General features: G+C 43.4%; 1 protein-coding gene across 3 annotated transcripts in view; it reads left to right on the top strand.

Annotated features, from left to right (window-relative positions):
• The window catches only part of ZMYM4 (zinc finger MYM-type containing 4), a 229,104-nt gene that overhangs the window by 188,128 nt on the left and 21,418 nt on the right, over positions 1–19,558 (top strand). For 2 of the 3 annotated variants that reach the window (XM_029571424.1, XM_029571423.1), the window contains 5 exons: positions 178–272; positions 366–537; positions 10,170–10,321; positions 11,333–11,444; positions 11,703–11,951. In XM_029571424.1, coding sequence (XP_029427284.1) covers positions 178–272; positions 366–537; positions 10,170–10,321; positions 11,333–11,444; positions 11,703–11,951 — 780 coding nt within the window. Of the gene's footprint in view, positions 1–177; positions 273–365; positions 538–10,169; positions 10,322–11,332; positions 11,497–11,702; positions 11,952–19,558 lie in introns of those variants that run through there. The other variant, XM_029571425.1, reaches the window with a different exon arrangement.

Below are 19,558 nucleotides of genomic sequence, written 5' to 3'. Positions count from 1 at the left end.
CTTGACACAGCTAATTTCAATTTGATTGCTATTGCTTCATCGCAAACTGGACAATTGAAGGCAGAGAGTGTTGTAAATTTTACTTGCGTAAATGGCAGATAACATTTCGAGTTGCATCAATTGCTTGGTGAATGTATTTAATATGCCTTGCCTTTCATACCATCTCTTCAAATCCAGAAGCTTTTGATCCTGTTAATAAAGGGCCAAATATCCTCTCACGCTCCCGGTCACGGAGGAGACATCGCGATGGCTTCCCACAACCCAAACGTCGAGTGAGTCAAAGGTTTTGGTAGTTGGTGTGTTGTATTTGTAACTAAGTGTTCTGAAATTTTTGTTTATGAATGGATTTATGGAATCTCCTGCAGGGAAGAAAGAAATCTATTGTGAATGTGGAGCCTAGGAATCTTATACAAGGCTCGTACCCTGGCTGCTCTGCTCTGGGAATGACATTGAAGTATATGTATGGGGTAAATGCCTGGAGGAACTGGGTCCGCTGGAAAAATACACAGGAGGATCAGGACGAGCTGAAATTTGGAGGTAAGTTGGGTCAAGGATGGGTCTCTATTCAGCAAGATGTAGAAAATGAGGCATAAAACAAAATCCTGCTTTTTCCATTGCAAACTACAAATCCCAAAATGAATTAATAGAAGAAGTTTTAGATGCAGAAGTTGAATTGCTCAGTCAGCTGTATGTACCCATATAAGTCCAGACTCCTGGGTTTTGCCTCCCCTTTAGCAGATGGAGACAGTTTACTGATACTTAACACAAGGTGCAAATCCTGCAGTCTGAGATTGGAAAAAAAAAAAAAGGAGAGAGAACTTACACCACCAGTTTCTTGCCTCCCAGAAGGTTGCTAGGTCCAGATGGGGTCATCCCTCCTGATTTGTGAGTGGGACGAGTAGAGAGTTGTGGACCCTTGTTTTCTCTGTCTCTGTTTTCCAGACAGGGTAGAAAGCTGGAGGTTCCAGTCCCTTACCCTGAAGGAGGAACAGCCTGCTGCTGGTCTTCTGTCAAGGGAATTGCTACTTGTCTTTAAAAAGGAAGAGACTAAGGCAAAGAAGGGGTTGCCGTGGTTTAGCACGATTCCCAGAGTACTTCATCGCAGCAATCTGGCAGCTCTTTTAGTTCCCATTCCTCCAGAGGTGTTTTGTTCTTGCTGTGGCTTGGCGCCATGTTTTCAATGTTGTGCTGTGCTGTTTGTAGAGACGCGTGCGTGCGTCTCTCCCATGAGGGCTGATGCTCCTGGTGTCTCTCCAGAGGAGAGCACACCTTGGGGAAGGTGACAGCTGCTTCAACCTGGGGCCGCGAGCCTGGGAGGCTCTCTGCAGCGAGGCAGCCGGTGGATGACCCCCTTCCCACTGAGCATGGGAATGGTGGCCATTTTGTCCACATTCTCTGCTGCCTTGTATGCCAGGGAGGGGGATTTCCCTCCTCTATTGTCTCCTGTCGTTAAGGCCTTCGGGGGAGGTCAGGAGACTGAAGGGAATCCTGCAGCACATGAAGATGATTTCCTAGAGGATTCTGATTCTTCCTCCTCCTCCTCATCTGCGTTTGTTCTCATAAGGCTAGGAAAGCTAAAGATGGGCAGGGGGCTTCAGCGCGCTCAAGACCAGTGAAGAGGGCTAGGACCTTTCTAACAGCTGGGGCTACAAGAGTTTGGCGGGTCCCAGGGGCTCCAGTACGATCTACTGCAGCAGATACCTCCTCAGACATTTCAGAGGTGGGGGATCTGTGGGGCTAAGGCTAGTCTGGGTCGGATCCAGGTTTTGTGGACCAAGATCTGGATCAGGTGCTGAACAAAGCCCAACTGTGGAAGGGGATGATCCAAAGAGGTGCAGTTGTTCCACAGGGAGGAGCTAGACCCCCTTGATTCCTGCGGTTCAGGAAGAGCTGGATATAAACGTCCTGCTAGAGGAATCTGGTTTGGATGAGGTGGACCCGGTCACAACTGACCTTCGGGGTCCAACAAGGTGCTTACTCACAGGACAAGCAGGATGGTAGTCCTCACATATGATGGGTGACATCATCAGGATGGAGCCCAATCACGGAACACTTTTGTCAAAGTTTCTAGAACTTTGGCTCCACTGAGCATGCCCAGCATGGTACCAACCCTGCATCCAGCAGGGGTCCTCCTTCAGTCTCTTTTTTTTTTTTTTTTTTTCTGCACAGCTCTTGCCACACCGAGTTAGGAGTTCTTCCACAGTTTCCTGACAGGAAAATATTCTTCAGGAAAAAGTTTCAAGTTTTCAGTAATTTTCACCCCGGCTGGGGTCCCCCTTGTATACTGTCGATACCTGTGTCCGTTCGGTAAGTTTTTTACTACCTTTTCGGTCAGTTACTGACCGGTTCCAACTTTTAGGCCCTGAGGTTACCAACCACTCCGCGGCCTAAATTTTCAACGACAACGATGGCGAAGGGTTTTCGTAGGTGCCCGGACTGTCCAAGGACAACGTCCATCACCGACCCTCACCAGATTTGTGTGTTGTGCTTGGGCCCTACCCATGATGTAGATTCGTGTACCAACTGTGCCCAAATGACCCCTAAAGGGCATTGGGCTCGTTTGGAAAAGATGGCTTTATTATTCCATTCCAAACAGATTTCTTCATCTAAAGCTTCAAAGTCATCGACACAGTTGTCAGCCAAGTCCTGTCACCTGTCGGATACCGATGACTCTCGATCCGCATTGAGGACTTCGGCTTCTGCTTTTTCGGCGCCAGACACCAGTAAGGGCGACCATAGGGAAAAGCATCGGCATCGCAAAACCTTACCATCTGATCCGAGCGCACAGTTGGCCTCCACTTCCAATGAGCCACTGAGGAAGAAGGCTCGTGCTGAGGAGCCCCAAACCTCCTCAGTGCTGGTTTCACTGAGGCATCCATCGCCTTCGGTGGAGGCACCGACCGATGCTTCACCTATACCGATGGTTGTTCCAGCAGTGCCCATCCAGCCTCCCACTCCGGACCTGGCCTTAACAATGCCAGTGCTCCGTGAGGAACTGAACCGGATGGTTCAGGAGGAGGTGGTGCAAGCTCTCCCCGGACACCCGATTCCATCGGCACCGATACCAGCTCTGATTCTGACGCTGGATCCGATGTCACTGATGCTTGTACCGTTACTGGACAGGATTGATGCCCTCCTCTGTGCTTTGCCTTCGGCACCGAGGAAAACGCCGCTACCTCCGGGTCCTTCGATGCCCATTCCCTTCTCGTCAGATGATGGTGAATCGCTGATGCCAGGCCATTCTGGAGTGTTACCACCGAGGAGGCCACCGAGGTCACAGAGTCCTTCAGGACAGCTTTTGCCACCAATGCCCCATCAACCTCTACTGATGCAGACACTGGTGCTACCGGTGCAGCAACCTTTGCCTTCAGTGCCCCAACCTCTGGCTGGAGGAGGTCCATTCTTGCCATCTGGAGAACTGTTGGGTGCTGGGGATCAGAACTATCATCCTTGGTCTGATGACTCTTCGGATTCCCAAGACACGGGTGATATTCCATTAGAGCCTTCCCCTCCTGAAGAGAGAAGAAAGTCTCTGCCAGAGGACCTCTTTTATAAGTTTCATCAAAGAAATAAGAACATAAGAAAACATAAGAAATTGCCATGCTGGGTCAGACCAAGGGTCCATCAAGCCCAGCTTCCTGTTTCCAACAGAGGCCAAAACCAGGCCACAAGAACCTGGCAATTACCCAAACACTAAGAAGATCCCATGCTACTGATGCAATTAATAGCAGTGGCTATTCCCTAAGTAAAATTGATTAATAGCCATTAATGGACTTCTCCAAGAACTTATCCAAACCTTTTTTGAACCCAGCTACACTAACTGCACTAACCACCTCCTCTGGCAACACATTCCAGAGCTTTATTGTGCGTTGAGTGAGAGAGAATTTTCTCCGATCAGTCTTAAATGTGCTACTTGCTAACTTCATGGAATGCCCCCTAGTCCTTCTATTATTCGAAAGTGAAATTAACAGAGTCACATCTACTCGTTCAAGACCTCTCATGATCTTAAAGACCTCTATCATATCCTCCCTCAGCCGTCTCTTCTCCAAGCTGAACAGCCCTAACCTCTTCAGCCGTTCCTCATAGGGAAGCTGTTCCATCCCCTTTATCATTTTGGTTGCCCTTCTCTGTACCTTCTCCATCGCAACTATATCTTTTTTGAGATGCGGCGACCAGAATTGTACACAGTATTCAAGGTGTGGTCTCACCATGGAGCGATTATAGAGGCATTATGACATTTTCCGTTCTATTAACCATTCCCTTCCTAATAATTCCTAACATTCTATTTGCTTTTTTGACTGCTGCAGCACACTGAGCTGACGATTTTAAAGTATTATCCACTATGATGCCTAGATCTTTTTCCTGGGTGGTAGCTCCTAATATGGAACCTAACATCGTGTAACGACAGCAACGGTTATTTTTCCCTATATGCAACACCTTGCACTTGTCCACATTAAATTTCATCTGCCATTTGGATGCCCAATCTTCAAGTCTTGCAAGGTCCTCCTGCAATGTATCACAGTCTGCTTGTGATTTAACTACTCTGAATAATGTTGTATCATCTGCAAATTTGATAACCTCACTCGTCGTATTCCTTCCCAGATCATTTATATATATATATATTGAAAGGCACCGGTCCAAGTACAGATCCCTGAGGCACTCCACTGTTTACCCTTTTCCACCGAGAAAATTGACCATTTAATCCTACTCTCTGTTTCCTGTCTTTTAACCAGCTTGTAATCCACAAAAGGACATCGCCTCCTATCCCATGACTTTTTAGTTTTCGTAGAAGCCTCTCATGAGGGACTTTGTCAAACACCTTCTGAAAATCCAAATACACTACATCTACCGGTTCACCTTTATCCACATGTTTATTAACACCTTCAAAAAAATGAAGCAGATTTGTTAGGCAAGACTGCCCTTGGGTAAATCCATGTTGACTATGTTCCATTAAATCATGTCTTTTTATATGCTTTACAATTTTGTTCTTGAGAATAGTTTCCACTATTTTTCCCGGCACTGAAGTTAGGCTCACTGGTCTATAGTTACCCGGATCACCCCTGGAGCCTTTTTTAAATATTGGGATTACATTGGCCACCCTCCAGTCTTCAGGTACAATGGATGATTTTAATGATATGTTACAAATTTTAACTAATAGATCAGAAATTTCATTTTTTAGTTCCTTCAGAACCCTAGGATGCATACCATCCGGTCCAGGTGATTTGCTACTCTTTAGTTTGTCAATCTGGCCTACTACATCTTCCAGGTTCACAGTGATTTCGTTCAGTTCATCTGACTCATCACCCCTGAAAACCATCTCCAGAACTGGTATCTCACCAACATCCTCATTAGTAAACACGGAGGCAAAGAATTTATTTAATCTTTCTGCAATGGCCTTATCTTCCCTAAGAGCCCCTTTAACCCCTCTGTCATCTAATGGTCCAACCGACTCCCTCACAGGTTTCTTGCTTTGGATATATTTTAAAAAGTTTTTATGAGTTTTTGCCTCTATGGCCAATTTCATTTCAAATTCTCTCTCTGCCTGTCTTATCAATGTTTTACACTTAGCTTGACATTGCTTATGTTTTATCCTATTTTCTTCAGATGGATCCTTCTTCCAATTTTTGAAGGATGTTTTTTGGCTAAAATAGCCTCTTTCACCTCACCTTTTAACCATGACGGTAATCAGTTTGCCTTCCTTCCACCTTTCTTAATGCGCGGAATACATATGGACTGCACCTCTAGGATTGTATTTTTAAACAATGACCATGCCTGTTGAACACTTTTAACCTTTGCAGCTGCACCTTTCAGTTTTTTTCTAACTATTTTCCTCATTTTATCAAAGTTTCCCTTTTTAAAATTTAGAGTTAGAGCTGCAGATTTACTTATTGTCACCCTTCCAGTTATTAGCTTAAATTTGATCATGTTATGATCACTGTTGCCAAGTGGCCCCACCACCGTTACTTCTCTCACCAAATCTTGCGTTCCACTAAGAATTAAATCTAAAATAGCTCCCTCTCTTGTTGGTTCCTGAACCAATTGCTCCATGAAGCAATCATTTATTACATCCAGGAACTTTGTCTCTAGCAAGTCCTGATGTTACATTTACCCAGTCAATATTGGGGTAATTGAAATCTCCCATTATTATTGAACTGCCAAATTGGTTTGCTTCCCTGATTTCTCTTAGCATTTCATCATCTGTCTGACCATTTTGTCCAGGTGGACGGTAGTATACTCTTATCACTATACTCTTACGCAACACACATGGGATTTTTACCCATATAGATTCTAGTCTCTTGTATGATCTTTATCCTGTTGGACTCTATACCCTCCTGGACACAAAGTGCCACACCCCCACCAAGTTGACCCTCCCTATCATTGCGCTATAATTTGTACCCTGATATACACTGTCCCATTGGTTATCCTCCTTCCACCAAGTCTCTGTGATGCCAATTATGTCACTCATCATTTGCTGCTATACACTCTAACTCTCCCATCTTATTTCTTAGACTTCTGTCTTTCTATATGCATTGGCATACAGACATTTCAAAGTGTGTTTTTTAATTGTATTAAAAACCTGCTTTTCAGTTGTAGAGGAATAGTTCCCTGTAAAGCGTTACTAAGCCAAGTTCATGTTTTATGTAAACCGATGTGATACTCAGTGTATGTCGGTATTTATTTATTTATTTAGATTTTTTATATACCGGCATTCATGAACAGGTCACATCATGCCGGTTTACATATGAACAGGGGGTGCAATTAAACAGTAGAACTAAAAACTACTGCAAGGGGATGCAGTTACAAAAAACCAGGGGTGGAATAACTAGGAGAGAGAAAAAGAGGAACAAAGGGGGTAAAAACTGTATGGGGATAAAATAAATAACTTAATGAATATTTACAGTCCCAACTAGTAGCTTTGTTAAAGGAGTTGGAGCTAGTTATGAGTTGTCTGGGAAGGCTTGTTTAAATAGCCAGGTCTTCAATCTTTTGCGGAAAGTTGGTAGGCAGGGTTCTAGGCGCAGATTTGTGGGTATGGAGTTCCAAAGTGATGGTCCAGCTGTTGAGAATGCCCGATCTCTTGCCGTTGTGTGTCGGGTGGATTTGGTGTTTGGAACCTGGAGGGATTCTTGATAGATTTCTCTGATCTGTCTTTGAGAGGTATGAAGGCTGAGCGGATATTGAAGGTCCAGGGAGGTGAGGTGATGGATAGATTTGTAGATGATGGTGATGGATTTGTAGAGGATTCTGGCATGGATGGGGAGCCAGTGAAGATTTTTTAATATAGGTGAGATGTGGTCTCTTCTTTTGGAGTTAGTGAGGATTCTGGCCGCTGTATTTTGTACCATCTGTAGAGGTTTGGTGTATGAAGAAGGAAGGCCTAGAAGTATGGCGTTGCAATAATCTAATTTTGCGAAGATTATTGCTTGAAGTATGGTTCTGAAGTCTTGAAAGTGGAATAGTGGCTTAATTCTTTTCAATACTTGTGGTTTATAGAAGCAGTCCTTGGTGGTGCGGTTTATAAAAGCTTTCAGGTTCAAATTGTTGTCAATAATGGCTCCTAGGTCTCTGACTTGAGCAGATAGGGGGATGTTTGATGTGGGAGTGTGGTGATTGTTGTTTTCAGGAGTAATGAGAATTAGTTCGGTTTTGGTGGTGTTTAGGATGAGATTTAGGCTGGAGAGGAGGTCATTAATTTTTGATTGGCAAGATTCCCAGTATTCAAGTGTTTTGTCTAGTGATTCTTTTAGGGGAATCACTATCTGAACATCGTCTGCATATATAAGGTGTTTGAGTTTGAGATCCGTTAGAAGGTGGCACAGAGGGCGTAAGTATATGTTGAACAAGGTAGGTGATAGGGAGGATCCTTGTGGTACTCCTATGGGGGCATTGAAACGGGAAGATTCCTTATTGTGTATTTTCACTTTGTATCCTCTGTTATTGAGGAAAGTTTTGAACCAGGCTAGGGCGGTACCTGAAATTCCAATGGTTGCAAGTTGTTTTATGAGGCTGCAGTGGTTGACCGTGTCGAAGGCGGCTGAAAGGTCCAACAGGATCAGTAGGAATGAATGGCCTTTGTCAAGGCCCAGGATCAGGTGGTCCGTAAGTGATATCAGGAGGGATTCTGTGCTGGATGCTTTGCGAAACCTGTATTGTGAGGGGTAGAGGAGTTTGTTGTCTTCGAGGTAGTCTGAAATTTGCGAGTTGACTAGTTTTTCCATTATCTTGGCTAAGAAAGGTAGATTAGCGATTGGTCTGAAGTTGTTCAAGTCATTGGGATCCGCGTTTGGCTTCTTTAGAAGCGGTTTAATGGCTGCCATCTTGAGGTCATCTGGGTAGAGGCCTTGTGATAGGGAGCAATGAATGATGTCTATATAAAAATCTTTAAATAAATAATAAATACATTTGACTTACAATAACAATATATAGCCTTTGTATGAATAAAATATCTCTAAATAGTATATTCAGGTAATTTTTTCTTTTATTTCCTTTGTATGTACATTTTGTTTGAATTTTGGGACAAAACTTGGGGTCATTTTTGGATTCAGATGTCAAAAGTTAGTCAAAAACAAGTGTCAGATCTAACTCAATGAAAATTGTGTTCCCCAGTGTTATCAGGTGAAAACTAATTTCTACTTACTGCTCATGCTGGTGGTGGTGGGTTTTTTTTGTTTTGTTTTGGCTTTTTTTGTTTGATTTTTTTTAAACAGTCAAGATTTTTCAAATTATTTCAAATGAAAAATTACAGATTTATTTATTTATTTATTTATTTAAGGATTTTTATATACCGTGGTTCGTTAGCAAACATCACCGCGGTTTACAGAGAATATTAAATTAGCAACAAGCTTTACAATCAAAATTAAGTTAAGGCGAAACAAGTTTGTAAACAATAATAATGTAACTAATACATTAGGATAATACACAATAAAACTCAACAATACTTCCAAGGTGTAGGGTACTAGGGGATCAAGAATATCAGTATAGAAATAGCAGATCAATTATGACAGAATGTGAGGGTAACTCGTACTAATTAGTGATTTCTTAAAAATTCAAGATTAATATACTGATAATTACTATTATAATAAGAATATTTTGAAATAAATATTACCAATGAGTGTTAAGAGTAGTTGGCAAATAAACTGAAAGAATGAATGGGAAAATTCTATACAATGTCATGATATGATATAAGAAACAAAATGGATAGAGTTCACAAATTGTATGCTTTTTTGAAGAGCCATGTTTTAAAATTCTGTTTAAATTTTTTGTGGTTCTTGGCGTAGATCTGTAGGTAGTTTATTCCAGTGATTAATTCCTGCAATCGAAAATGCTCGTTCTCTCGTTGCGACATGTTTTATTTGTTTATGTTTAGGTATAGTTATGTTTAGGTGTAGTTAGTTTCGCCAGGTGCATTTTTCTAATAGGTCTGACTGACGTGTGGAATATAAAACATTCAGAGAACCAATTCATGTCTGAATTGTATAATGATTTATGTATAAGGGTGAGGACTTTAAAGATTATTCTAAATCCGATTGGAAGCCAATGTAGGAATTGAAGAGCTGGAGTAATGTGTTCGTGGCGGTGTGTATTCGTGAGGAGTCGTGCAGCTGCATTCTGTAGCATCTGCAGTGGCTGTATTGCAAAGCTTTTAAGTTGCTGTTTGAAAAAGCTTTGGACACTGAACAGATGTAGAGGACTAGAATCTAAGTAAAAATCCAGATTCACAGCTCCAGGAAATAATGTGTGGTGGACTGGGCTTTGGGAAGCAAGTGACAAATAAGTTAGGAAATTTTAATGTGAATTTATGTTGTTGTAATGTGTTAATTTTTTATTCTTATGGGGTTTTTGCTAGTAAACAATCCGCTGATGCGTACAGCTGATTGAACCATTGCTTCTCTGTGTATGGATTAAAATCCAGCAAAATACAATTTTGCAGTAACCTGGTAAAATAATTTGGAGTTCTGCACAGGGTTCTAGGCAGCCAAACCTACTCCTTAGAATCTGCCATCTGGTAGCATAAAGTCCCCGAAGGAGAGCAAACCTTTAGCGTGGTCTTTCTTTCCTAGCATGGTACCTAATGACTAGAGCTGTCTTGCCACCTGGCAGCGAAGCATCTGCAGTACTGCTGTGCATCTGTCTGCCGTGTGTTAATGCTGAAGATGTTCTTTCTGCAGTTCGCCCCATGAAGTTAAAGGAAGACCTTCTCTCCTGTACATTTGCTGAGTTGAACTACGGTTTATGCCATTTTATCCTAGAGGTGCGGAGACCAAATGGAGAGAAATATGATCCTGATAGCATCTTATATCTGTGCCTTGGAATTCAGCAGGTATCTGTTTTGGGCCTTGTATTCTAAGCCTGTGTCTTACCAACCTTATTTCCCACACTGAAGGGCTGAAGAACGAAGCTATATAAAAGGTTACCATAGGTAACCGTCCAGAGTTAATACAATTTTCAAATCCAACCTCCCCCCCCAATGAGTACTGTACTCTACCTTGAAGGTTGCAAGCTCATCTTCTTCTTGCAAAGTTTCCCTTTTGAAAATGTGGCTGGCACGCATAACGGAAACAGGTGTGGAGATTTTGAAATGCATACTTTTACTCCCCTGACCTAACTCCCACCCTTTTTTTGTATATGGGTAAAAGTAAATGCTGTCAGACGAGTGCTCTTCCCACCCATATGGAGTGAGGACACTGGGAGGATATGCATTTTTTGCACAAGTGTTTTATCTGTATATAAAGCTTTGTTCAGTTTGGAAACTAAAGGGGGCAATAATCATACTTTTTTCAAGTGCATGTTAACAAGACCTGCAGTGTAGGGTTTTATCTATGTGAGGCACTGGCCATGAAAATGCCCATTTTTTGGTATGAGGTAACTTTATGCCTGTAAGTGTATTGTGAACACAAGGAAGTGATCTGAAACAGAAAAGGGAAATGGTTCTTTTAAATTGCCATGTTTTTGTGCTCAGAAGCTGAGGATGTGTAACAGCCTTTGCATCCTCCTGCATTACAGTTCATACTTCTGGGCATTTTTATGAAATGTGCACTCTTGTAATATAACAATTACTGGTCTCCTTTGATACTTTAAAGGATACATGAAGCACTTCCTTTTTGCAATCATGGCAAGGTCCATAGTTGAGCTCAGTCTGTTTTATTCCCCAGTAAAGTACAGGATTAGTATAAAACAAGTCTTGGAGTATATGCACCAGCAGTTTCCTCTATATCAGAAGGCTCTCTGGAAATGTACATTTCCTCTTTCATGATAGGAAATTGGGGCAGAGGGACAAATGAAATCTGAGTTAGCTTGATACGTGTCACTTTTTTGTCTCTTCTTCCGGTAGTTCCTGTTTGAGAATGGTAGAATAGACAACATCTTCACAGAGCCCTACTCCAGGTTTATGATGGAGCTCACAAAACTGTTGAAAAGCTGGCAGCCGACCGTACTGCCTAACGGTAGGACATGGACTTCCTCACCAGACTGAGTGCATGTTTGAGGAATATGCTGGTGGGTGCTTATTCATTGTGATTTAATTGAGCTGCACAAAGTTCTCTTATGACAGGGCTACAGATCTTTTTTTTGTTGTTTTAGAATAACTATCATGTATTGACACTTTTACTGTTACCCTCTGTTTTGATTAGTATCTTAAGAAATGATTTGTTGCTGTGCATCTTCTGAGCTCATGATTGTGTGCTTCTGCATTTTTTCTTCAGGAGTCATGTTCTCAAGGATTGAAGAGGAACACCTCTGGGAATGTAAACAACTGGGTGCATACTCTCCTATTGTCCTCCTGAACACACTGCTTTTCTTCACCACCAAATACTTCCAGCTGAAGACAGTCAGTGAGCACCAGAAGCTTTCCTTCGCCTTTGTGATGCGGCGTACCAAAACCCTGAAATACAACACCAAGACTACATGTCTGCGCTTCCTCCCTCCTTATCAAAAGCCAGAGGCAGAATCAGGTATGTGGGTTTAGTAACTTCTTAATGATAAAGAAAATTGTTTTCCTAGTGTGGAACCAAGGAACTATGAGATGTGCCAGAAGCATGCTTGGGAGTTCCTGTTCATACCCAGATCAGCCCAAGCAGGTGGGTTTTGCATCCCTACCAGCAGATGGAGAACAAAACCTTTAAGGCACTGCTACATATCCAAGAGTGTCACCTGCAGTCCCTCAGTATTTCTCTGGTAGAGGTGCAAACTGCAGTTGTGACAAAGATTATAGTAAGAGAAGAGTTTGATTCGAGAAATTGGATGAGGCTCTCTGAGGTGTTAGGTACCTTTTGTGGACCATCCCTTTGGTTGAGCTGGGTGACTAGGGAATTGGAAACCCCTAACTGCTGTAGCCCACTGGTTCCGGGGGTCTTGATAGCCAGGGGGACTGGCTCCCTCTCTACCTCTGAGGAGGTCTCCTGCGAGCCGCTGTCTTCTGAGCAGGGAAGTACTTTGTGTGTGGTTTTCTTGTTAATTGAATTAAAAAAAAATAGAGGAATCCTAGCTGAGGAGATTGTCTGCAGCTTGGCGACTGCGGGGTTCAGCAGGCAGGAGCTGTTGGAGGTCAGCAGGCGGGAGAGCAAGAGGAGCCCAGTGAGAATGAATGTGTTTAGAGAAGTGTGTGAGAGACCGGAGGGGGTAAGTGGGGGGGGGTGCTTGAGTGTGAGTGCCAAAGAGAGAGAGAGCCTATATGAAGAGATGGTGAAGGTGTGTATGTGTGTGAGATTGGGAGCTGGTGTGTATTAAAAAGGGATCGTGTGTATGGGAGGGGGCTAGCCTGTGTCAAGGGATTGTGTATGTGTGAGAGAGAGTCTGTGAAGGGGTGTGTGAAAGAGAGACAAGGGTAACCTTTGTGAGGGTGTACACTTGAAAAAGAGAGCGCTTTTGTGGGTGTGTATGCAAGAGAGAGGGACCCTGTATTGAGGGGATGGGGTGTGTGTGTGGGGATGTAACGTGTGGAATAGAGTGAGGGAGCCTGTATGAGAGTGTATGTATGTGCACTAGAGAGAGAGGGGAGCATGTGTGTGAGAGAGAGGGACAGAAGGAGCCTGTGAGGGGCAATATAAAGTATGCAGAATTTTACATTTTTGTGCACAGAATTTTTTAAAATCTTTTTTGTGCAGAATTCCTCCAGGAGTAGGTATTACAGGAATGAAAATTAGCAGGTGAACACCAATTTTCCATTGCAGGTCAGAGGATGCAGGGCACTGAAGTAGTTTTAGAACCCCATGTGCTCAACCACATGGAAAGAGGGCCAGAAAGGGGAGCAGACAAAAGCCAGCATACACAGAATGGCAGTACAGCTATGTGTCACTTCAACCAACATGAAACTGCAGCAAGACTCTGGTATAGAAACCTCAAAACATAGGACTTACCGTACCCCTGTTTACTACACTGACCTTTTTCCTGGCTCCAGTACTCTGTGTTGGCGGGGCTATGTTGAGATGGGAACTTAACATGCAAATGTGGTGGCAGTGTCAATGGGCTGGGGTAACTTGAGAAATGACTGACACTTTACACTTTCCATTGCATTTTATACCTCTAATAGGGTTATTGAGCAGATGGGAGGGGAAGGCGATCCCAATACAATTCAGAGGATTAGTTAGTCTATTAATGCTTGCTGCCTGGCTCACCATAGCCAAGTTCTGGAAGTGTAATCCTTGTATGGACTATTGGAAGTCTGGCTTATTTGGGACTTTCACCATCAAAACCAAAATATTGTATCTTGCAAGATTTCCAGATTCTAAAGTTCCAAAATCTCTTTTAAATGAAGGTGCTGAAATCCCTATAGTAAATGAAGTTAGAAACCTTGGTTTCATAATGGATACTACTTTATCGTTAAAACCACAGATATCAAAAGTCACAAAAAGCGCTGTCTATAAACTTCATTTAATGCACAGACTTTGACCATTCTTATGATTCTGATTTGAGAACTGGGAGTCCGGTTCGACACCAAGCAGGACAAGATCTTCCTTCCTCCCTCCCTCCCTCGAGGATAAGGAAACTGATGCGCCAAGTGCGTCTGACGAACACAATTCGCCTCCGGGTGTGGAGCTATCTCCAGGTCCTGTGCCTGATGGCATCAACCCTGGAGGTAGTACCGTGGGCAAGGGCACACATGCAGCCTCTCCAACATTCCCTGCTGTCACATTGGAACCCACTGTCTCAGGACTACTCGATTCGCCTCCACCTACCACTGGAAGTATGTTCTCGGTTCCAGTGGTGGCTACAGGACATGCATTTAAGCAAGGGTGTAAGGGAAGAACCAAAAGCCACCAAGTGTCTCTAGAGAGAGACCCCCCTTATGGCGTGGGCAGAGTTAACCTGCAAGGGATCTCAGCCTCCCACATTGCGGAAAAGGACTATAGTGCAGAATTTCTCAGCAAGGAGAGTCTGGATCCAGGGGAAAGGGCGTTGTCAATCAGAGCCTTCCAGCTACTAGTAGATCACTGGGGGCCTCCCATCCATCGACCTACTGGCCACATCTCACAATGCAAAGGTCCCCCAATTCTTCAGTCACAGAAGAGCTCAGCACTCCCAAGGGATCAATCCCTTTGTCCAGATATGACCAGAGAAGGACTTACTGTCCGCCTTCCCTCCATGACCTCTGCTGGGCAAGGTCATTCGCAAGATCGAATGCCACAGAGGATTAGATCTTCTGGTGGCCCCGGATTGGTCCAGACGCCTGTGGAATGCAGTCATGCAGAGCCTTCTGGTGGAGAGCCCCCTATGCCCCCCTGCACAGGGACCACCTTCAACAAGGTCCGATCCTTCACGAGGACCCAACTCTGTTTTGTCTTATAGTCTGACCCTTGAGATGGCTCGCCTGACGAAGCGTGGATATTTGGCAGCTGTAATCACCGCACGTGGAAGTTCTCGACATCCCTGGCGTACATGCAGATCTGGAGAATATTTGAGGCTTGGTGTGAGGAACGCGGGGTGCCCCCTCAGACGACCAAGATCCCTATGATTCTGGAATTCTTACAGGATGGCCTGAACAAAGGACTGTCCCTCAACTCCTTGAAGGTCCAGATGGCGGCGCTCTCCTGTTTCAGAGGTGAGGTAAATGGAGCCCACCTGTCAACATATCCGGACTTGGCCCGTTTCTTAAAAGGAGTTAAACACCTCTGACCACCCTTCAGATGGCTGGTCCCCCTATGAAACCTCAATCTAGTATTGGACTTCTTAGCAGGGCCTTCCTTTCGGCCTCTGCAGCTCTGTCTCTACCCCTGTTAACTCTGAAGACTATTCTTGGTGGCATTGTGCTCAGCTCGTCATATCTCTGAACTATAGGCGCTATCATGTTGTGAGCTGTTCCTCCATTTGACTCCAGGAACATTGCACCGTCCCTTCCTTCTTGCCAAAGGTAGTCTCGGAGTTTCACCTGAACCAGTCCATTTCCTTACCATCTCTAGATAGACGCAAAGACTTTGAAGACTACCGCCTCCTATTCCACTTAAACGTCAGTAGGCTGTTAGTACGGTATCTAGAACCGGTACGCAAAACCAGACCGCTTGTTCTTCACAGTAGAAGGAAACAAGGCAAAGCAGTTTCACGAGCTACCATAGCTCGCTGGATCAAGGAAGTGATCACGGGAGCTTATGTAGAGGCAAGGACGCCTTTACTCCTTCAGGTTAAAGCTCATTCCACGAGGGCCTACGCAGTATCCTGGGTGGAATCTAAGCTACTGTCTCCCACTGACATCTGCCAAGCAGTGACGAGGTCTTCCTAGCACACATTCTCTAGGTTCTATCGCCTGAACGTCCAAGCACGAGAAGACACTTTGCGAGGGCGGTGCTAACCGGATCACGGTTAACCTCCCGCCCTGTTCGGGAGTAGCTTTTGTACATCCCATTGGTCCTGAGTCCATCTGTCTACACGCTAGGAAATGGAGAAATTACTTACATGATAATTTTGTCGTCTTTAGTGTAGACAGATGGACTCGGCATCCTGCTCACGGCTGCCCATGAACAGTGCCAAGGAATTGCACGTGAATCTAGATCTCAAAGAGGTTACGGGTAAGCCATCCCCCTATCCCTAGATCTGGGCATCTACAATATTGCTGGGATTCAGCACTTCTGTTTGAGTATATTTACGGTCAACAGTCTTAAGTTTTTAATCAATTTCTTAAGTTATTAAATTGTATTCAAGTCTTTCAATAGTATGTCCACAATGGCTTTTGAAGAGAATACCGAATGGCTGAGGTCACTGCAGGGGTATATCTAGGGTGACGTCAGCTTTGAAACCTGACTCATCTCCCATCTGCTGTCAGGGGAGCACATAACCCTTGGTCCTAAGTCCATCTGTCTGCACCCTGGAAAACGAAATTATTAGGTAAGTAATTTCTCCAGTGTCTAACATTTAACGTGCCAATGCTTATGCTTTATCCTATTTTCTTCTGATGGATCCTTCTTCCAATTTTTGAATGCAGATCTTTTGGCTAAAATAGCCCCTTTCCGGCAAAAGGGGGACTGCTGACGGTATATTGTGTGTATTTTCTCTGGTACCAGGTGCCATCTATATCCAAAGTAGAAAGCCTGTGAGGATTAAAGGGGCACTTAGAGAAGATAAGGCCATCACGGAAAGATTAAATGATTTCTTTGCTTCAGTGTTTACTGAAGAGGATGTTGGGGAGATACCCGTTCCGGAGAAGGTTTTCATGGGTAATGATTCAGATGGACTGAACCAAATCACGGTGAACCTAGAAGATGTGGTAGGCCTGATTGATAAACTGAAGAGTAGTAAATCACCTGGACCAGACTGTATACACACCAGGGTTCTGAAGGAACTAAAAAATGAAATTTCAGACCTATTAGTAAAAATTTGTAACCTATCATTAAAATCATCCATTGTACCTGAAGACTGGAGGGATAGCTAATGTAACCCCAATATTTAAAAAGGGCTCCAGGGGCGATCCGGGAAACTACAGACCCGTTAGCCTGACTTCAGTGCCAGGAAAAATAGTGGAAAGTGTTCTAAGCATCAAAATCACAGAACATATAGAAAGACATGGTTTAATGGAACAAAATCAGCATGGCTTTACCCAGGGCAAGTCTTGCCTCACAAATCTGCTTCACTTTTTTGAAGGAGTTAATAAACATGTGGATAAAGGTGAACCCGGTAGATGTAGTGTACTTGGATTTTCAGAAGGCGTTTGACAAAGTTGCTCTTGAGAGGCTAAGTCATGGGATAGGTGGCGATGTCCTTTTGTGGATTACAAACTGGCTAAAAGACAGGAAACGGAGTAGGATTAAATGGACAATTTTCTCAGTGGAAGGGAGTGGGCAGTGGAGTGCCTCAGGGATCTGTATTGGGACCCTTACTTTTCAGTATATTTATAAATGATCTGGAAAGAAATACGACTAGTGAGGTAAACAAATTTGTAGATGATACAAAATTGTTGAGAGTAATTAAATCACAAGCAGATTGTGATAAATTGCAGGAGGACCTTGTGAGACTGGAAGATTGGGCATCCAAATGGCAGATGAAATTTAATGTGGATAAGTGCAAGGTGATGCATATAGGGAAACACATGCTATAGTTACACAATGTTAGGTTCCATATTAGGTGCTACCACATAAGAAAGAGATCTAGGCGTCATAGTGGATAACACATTGAAATCGTCTGTTCAGTGTGCTGCGGCAGTCAAAAAATCTAACAATGTTGGGAATTATTAGGAAGGGAATGGTGAATAAAACAGAAAATGTCATAATGCCTCTGTATCGCTCCATGGTGTGAGACTGCACCAGACCCCCACCTTGAATACTGTGTACAATTCTGGTCGCCACATCTCAAAAAAAAATATTATTGCGATGGAGAAGGAGCAGAGAAGGGTGACCAAAATAAGGGGAATGGAACAGCTCCCCTATGAGGAAAGACTAAAGGGGTTAGGACTTTTCAGCTTGGAGAAGAGACGGCTAAGGGGGAATGTGATAGAGGTGTTTAAAATCATGAGAGGTCTAGAACGGTAGATGTGAATCTGTTATTTTGTCTTTCAGATAATAGACTAGGGGGCACTCCATGAAGTTAGCATGTGGCACATTTAAAACTAATCGGAGAAAGTTGTTCTTCACTCAACACACAATTAAATTCTGGAATTTGTTGCCAGAGGATGTGGTTAGTGCAGTTAGTATAGCTGTGTTTAAAAAAGGATTGGAGAAGTCATTACCTGCTATTAATTAAGTTGACTTAGAAAATAGCCACTGCTATTACTAGCAACGGTAACATGAAATAGATTTAGTTTTTGGGTACTTGCCAGGTTCTTATGGCCTGGATTGGCCACTGTTGGAAACAGGATGCTGGGCTTGATGGACCCTTGGTCTGACCCAGTATGGCATGTTCTTATGTTCTTAACTTATAGCAATTTTCCTGTAGTCTTGCAGAGATGGAGCACCTGGTCACCAATTGAAATATATTTATTTATTTATTTATTTAAGGCTTTTATATACCGACTTTCTTGATACAAATCAAATCAACTCGGTTTACATCGAACTAAGCATAACTATAACCAACCAATTAACAAGTGCCAATTTAGAGGAGCATAAAGTTACATTATAACAAGGATGCCTTAACTGGGAGAAGGAAAAAAAGAGGGGGAGAATGAAGATAAATTACTATATACAATAAAATATGTGAGGGAGGCAAGGAGCCGACCTAATGATTAGCGTTTATTTACATAAGCAGTATGATAGTTCTAAATCAGGCTGTTGGGCTAGTGGTGGGGAAGGCTCTGCAGAATAGCCATGTCTTTAATTTCTTTTTGAAAGTTAGTAGACAAGTTTGCCCAGTCTTTAGGATTCAAAGGTTCCCCCAGGTTTTTTTCCTACTGGGGAAGATGTAGTAGGGCGTGTTGATCAGAACTGCAGAGTATCTTGTATATTTTCGAGGAGATCTTATTTACTTTGTGCCCCCATGCAAAAGTTCTGAAAGAGGGTCTGAGTATTTTTCAGCATTTGTGAACGAACCAGAATGTTTAGAAAGTGTTTGACTTGTGCATAGGCAGGGAAGTTGTTTTCAGCCAGACCGTAGCGCTGACTAAGCTGTGACATGGACATCAGCTCCCCTCCCTGGAGGAGGTGTCCAATGCTAGAAATGCCCAATCGTTGCCATGTGCCAAAGGAGGCTGTTTGGTACCCGGCCGGGAACTGTGTATTGTAGAATATGCTTGATTGATAGAAATAGGAAAAATTTCCCACTACCTTAGCTTTCCATGTTGCCCATTCTTTTAATGTTGTCTGAAGCGCCCAAGGAATACATTTAATAGGTCTCCAAATAGGACGCGGTTTCCAGAACATTGCACCAATAAGCATCGTTCCCACCATCACTTGTTCAGTTGTGCCTACTGTTTGGGTGATTGTTGCTTTGCTATATCTACTATCTCTTTCAGCTGGGAGGCAACGAAATAATATTGTAGGTTGGGTACTCCAAGCCCTTCCGCCAGTTTGGGCAAGAAAAGAGTGCGTCGAGCTATTCTGGAAAGGCGGCGTCGCCAGATAAAGTCAAAACAATTATTCTCTATCCGTCTCAACAGGGAAGGAGTCAGACTGGTAGTGTAGTAAAGAGATACAGGCAGCGTGGT

Source organism: Rhinatrema bivittatum, chromosome 11 (genome assembly GCF_901001135.1).
Source record: "Rhinatrema bivittatum chromosome 11, aRhiBiv1.1, whole genome shotgun sequence".
Lineage (NCBI taxonomy): Eukaryota > Metazoa > Chordata > Amphibia > Gymnophiona > Rhinatrematidae > Rhinatrema > Rhinatrema bivittatum.
Note: the sequence above shows the minus strand (reverse complement) of the source record. Positions and strands in the feature narration are given on the sequence as shown.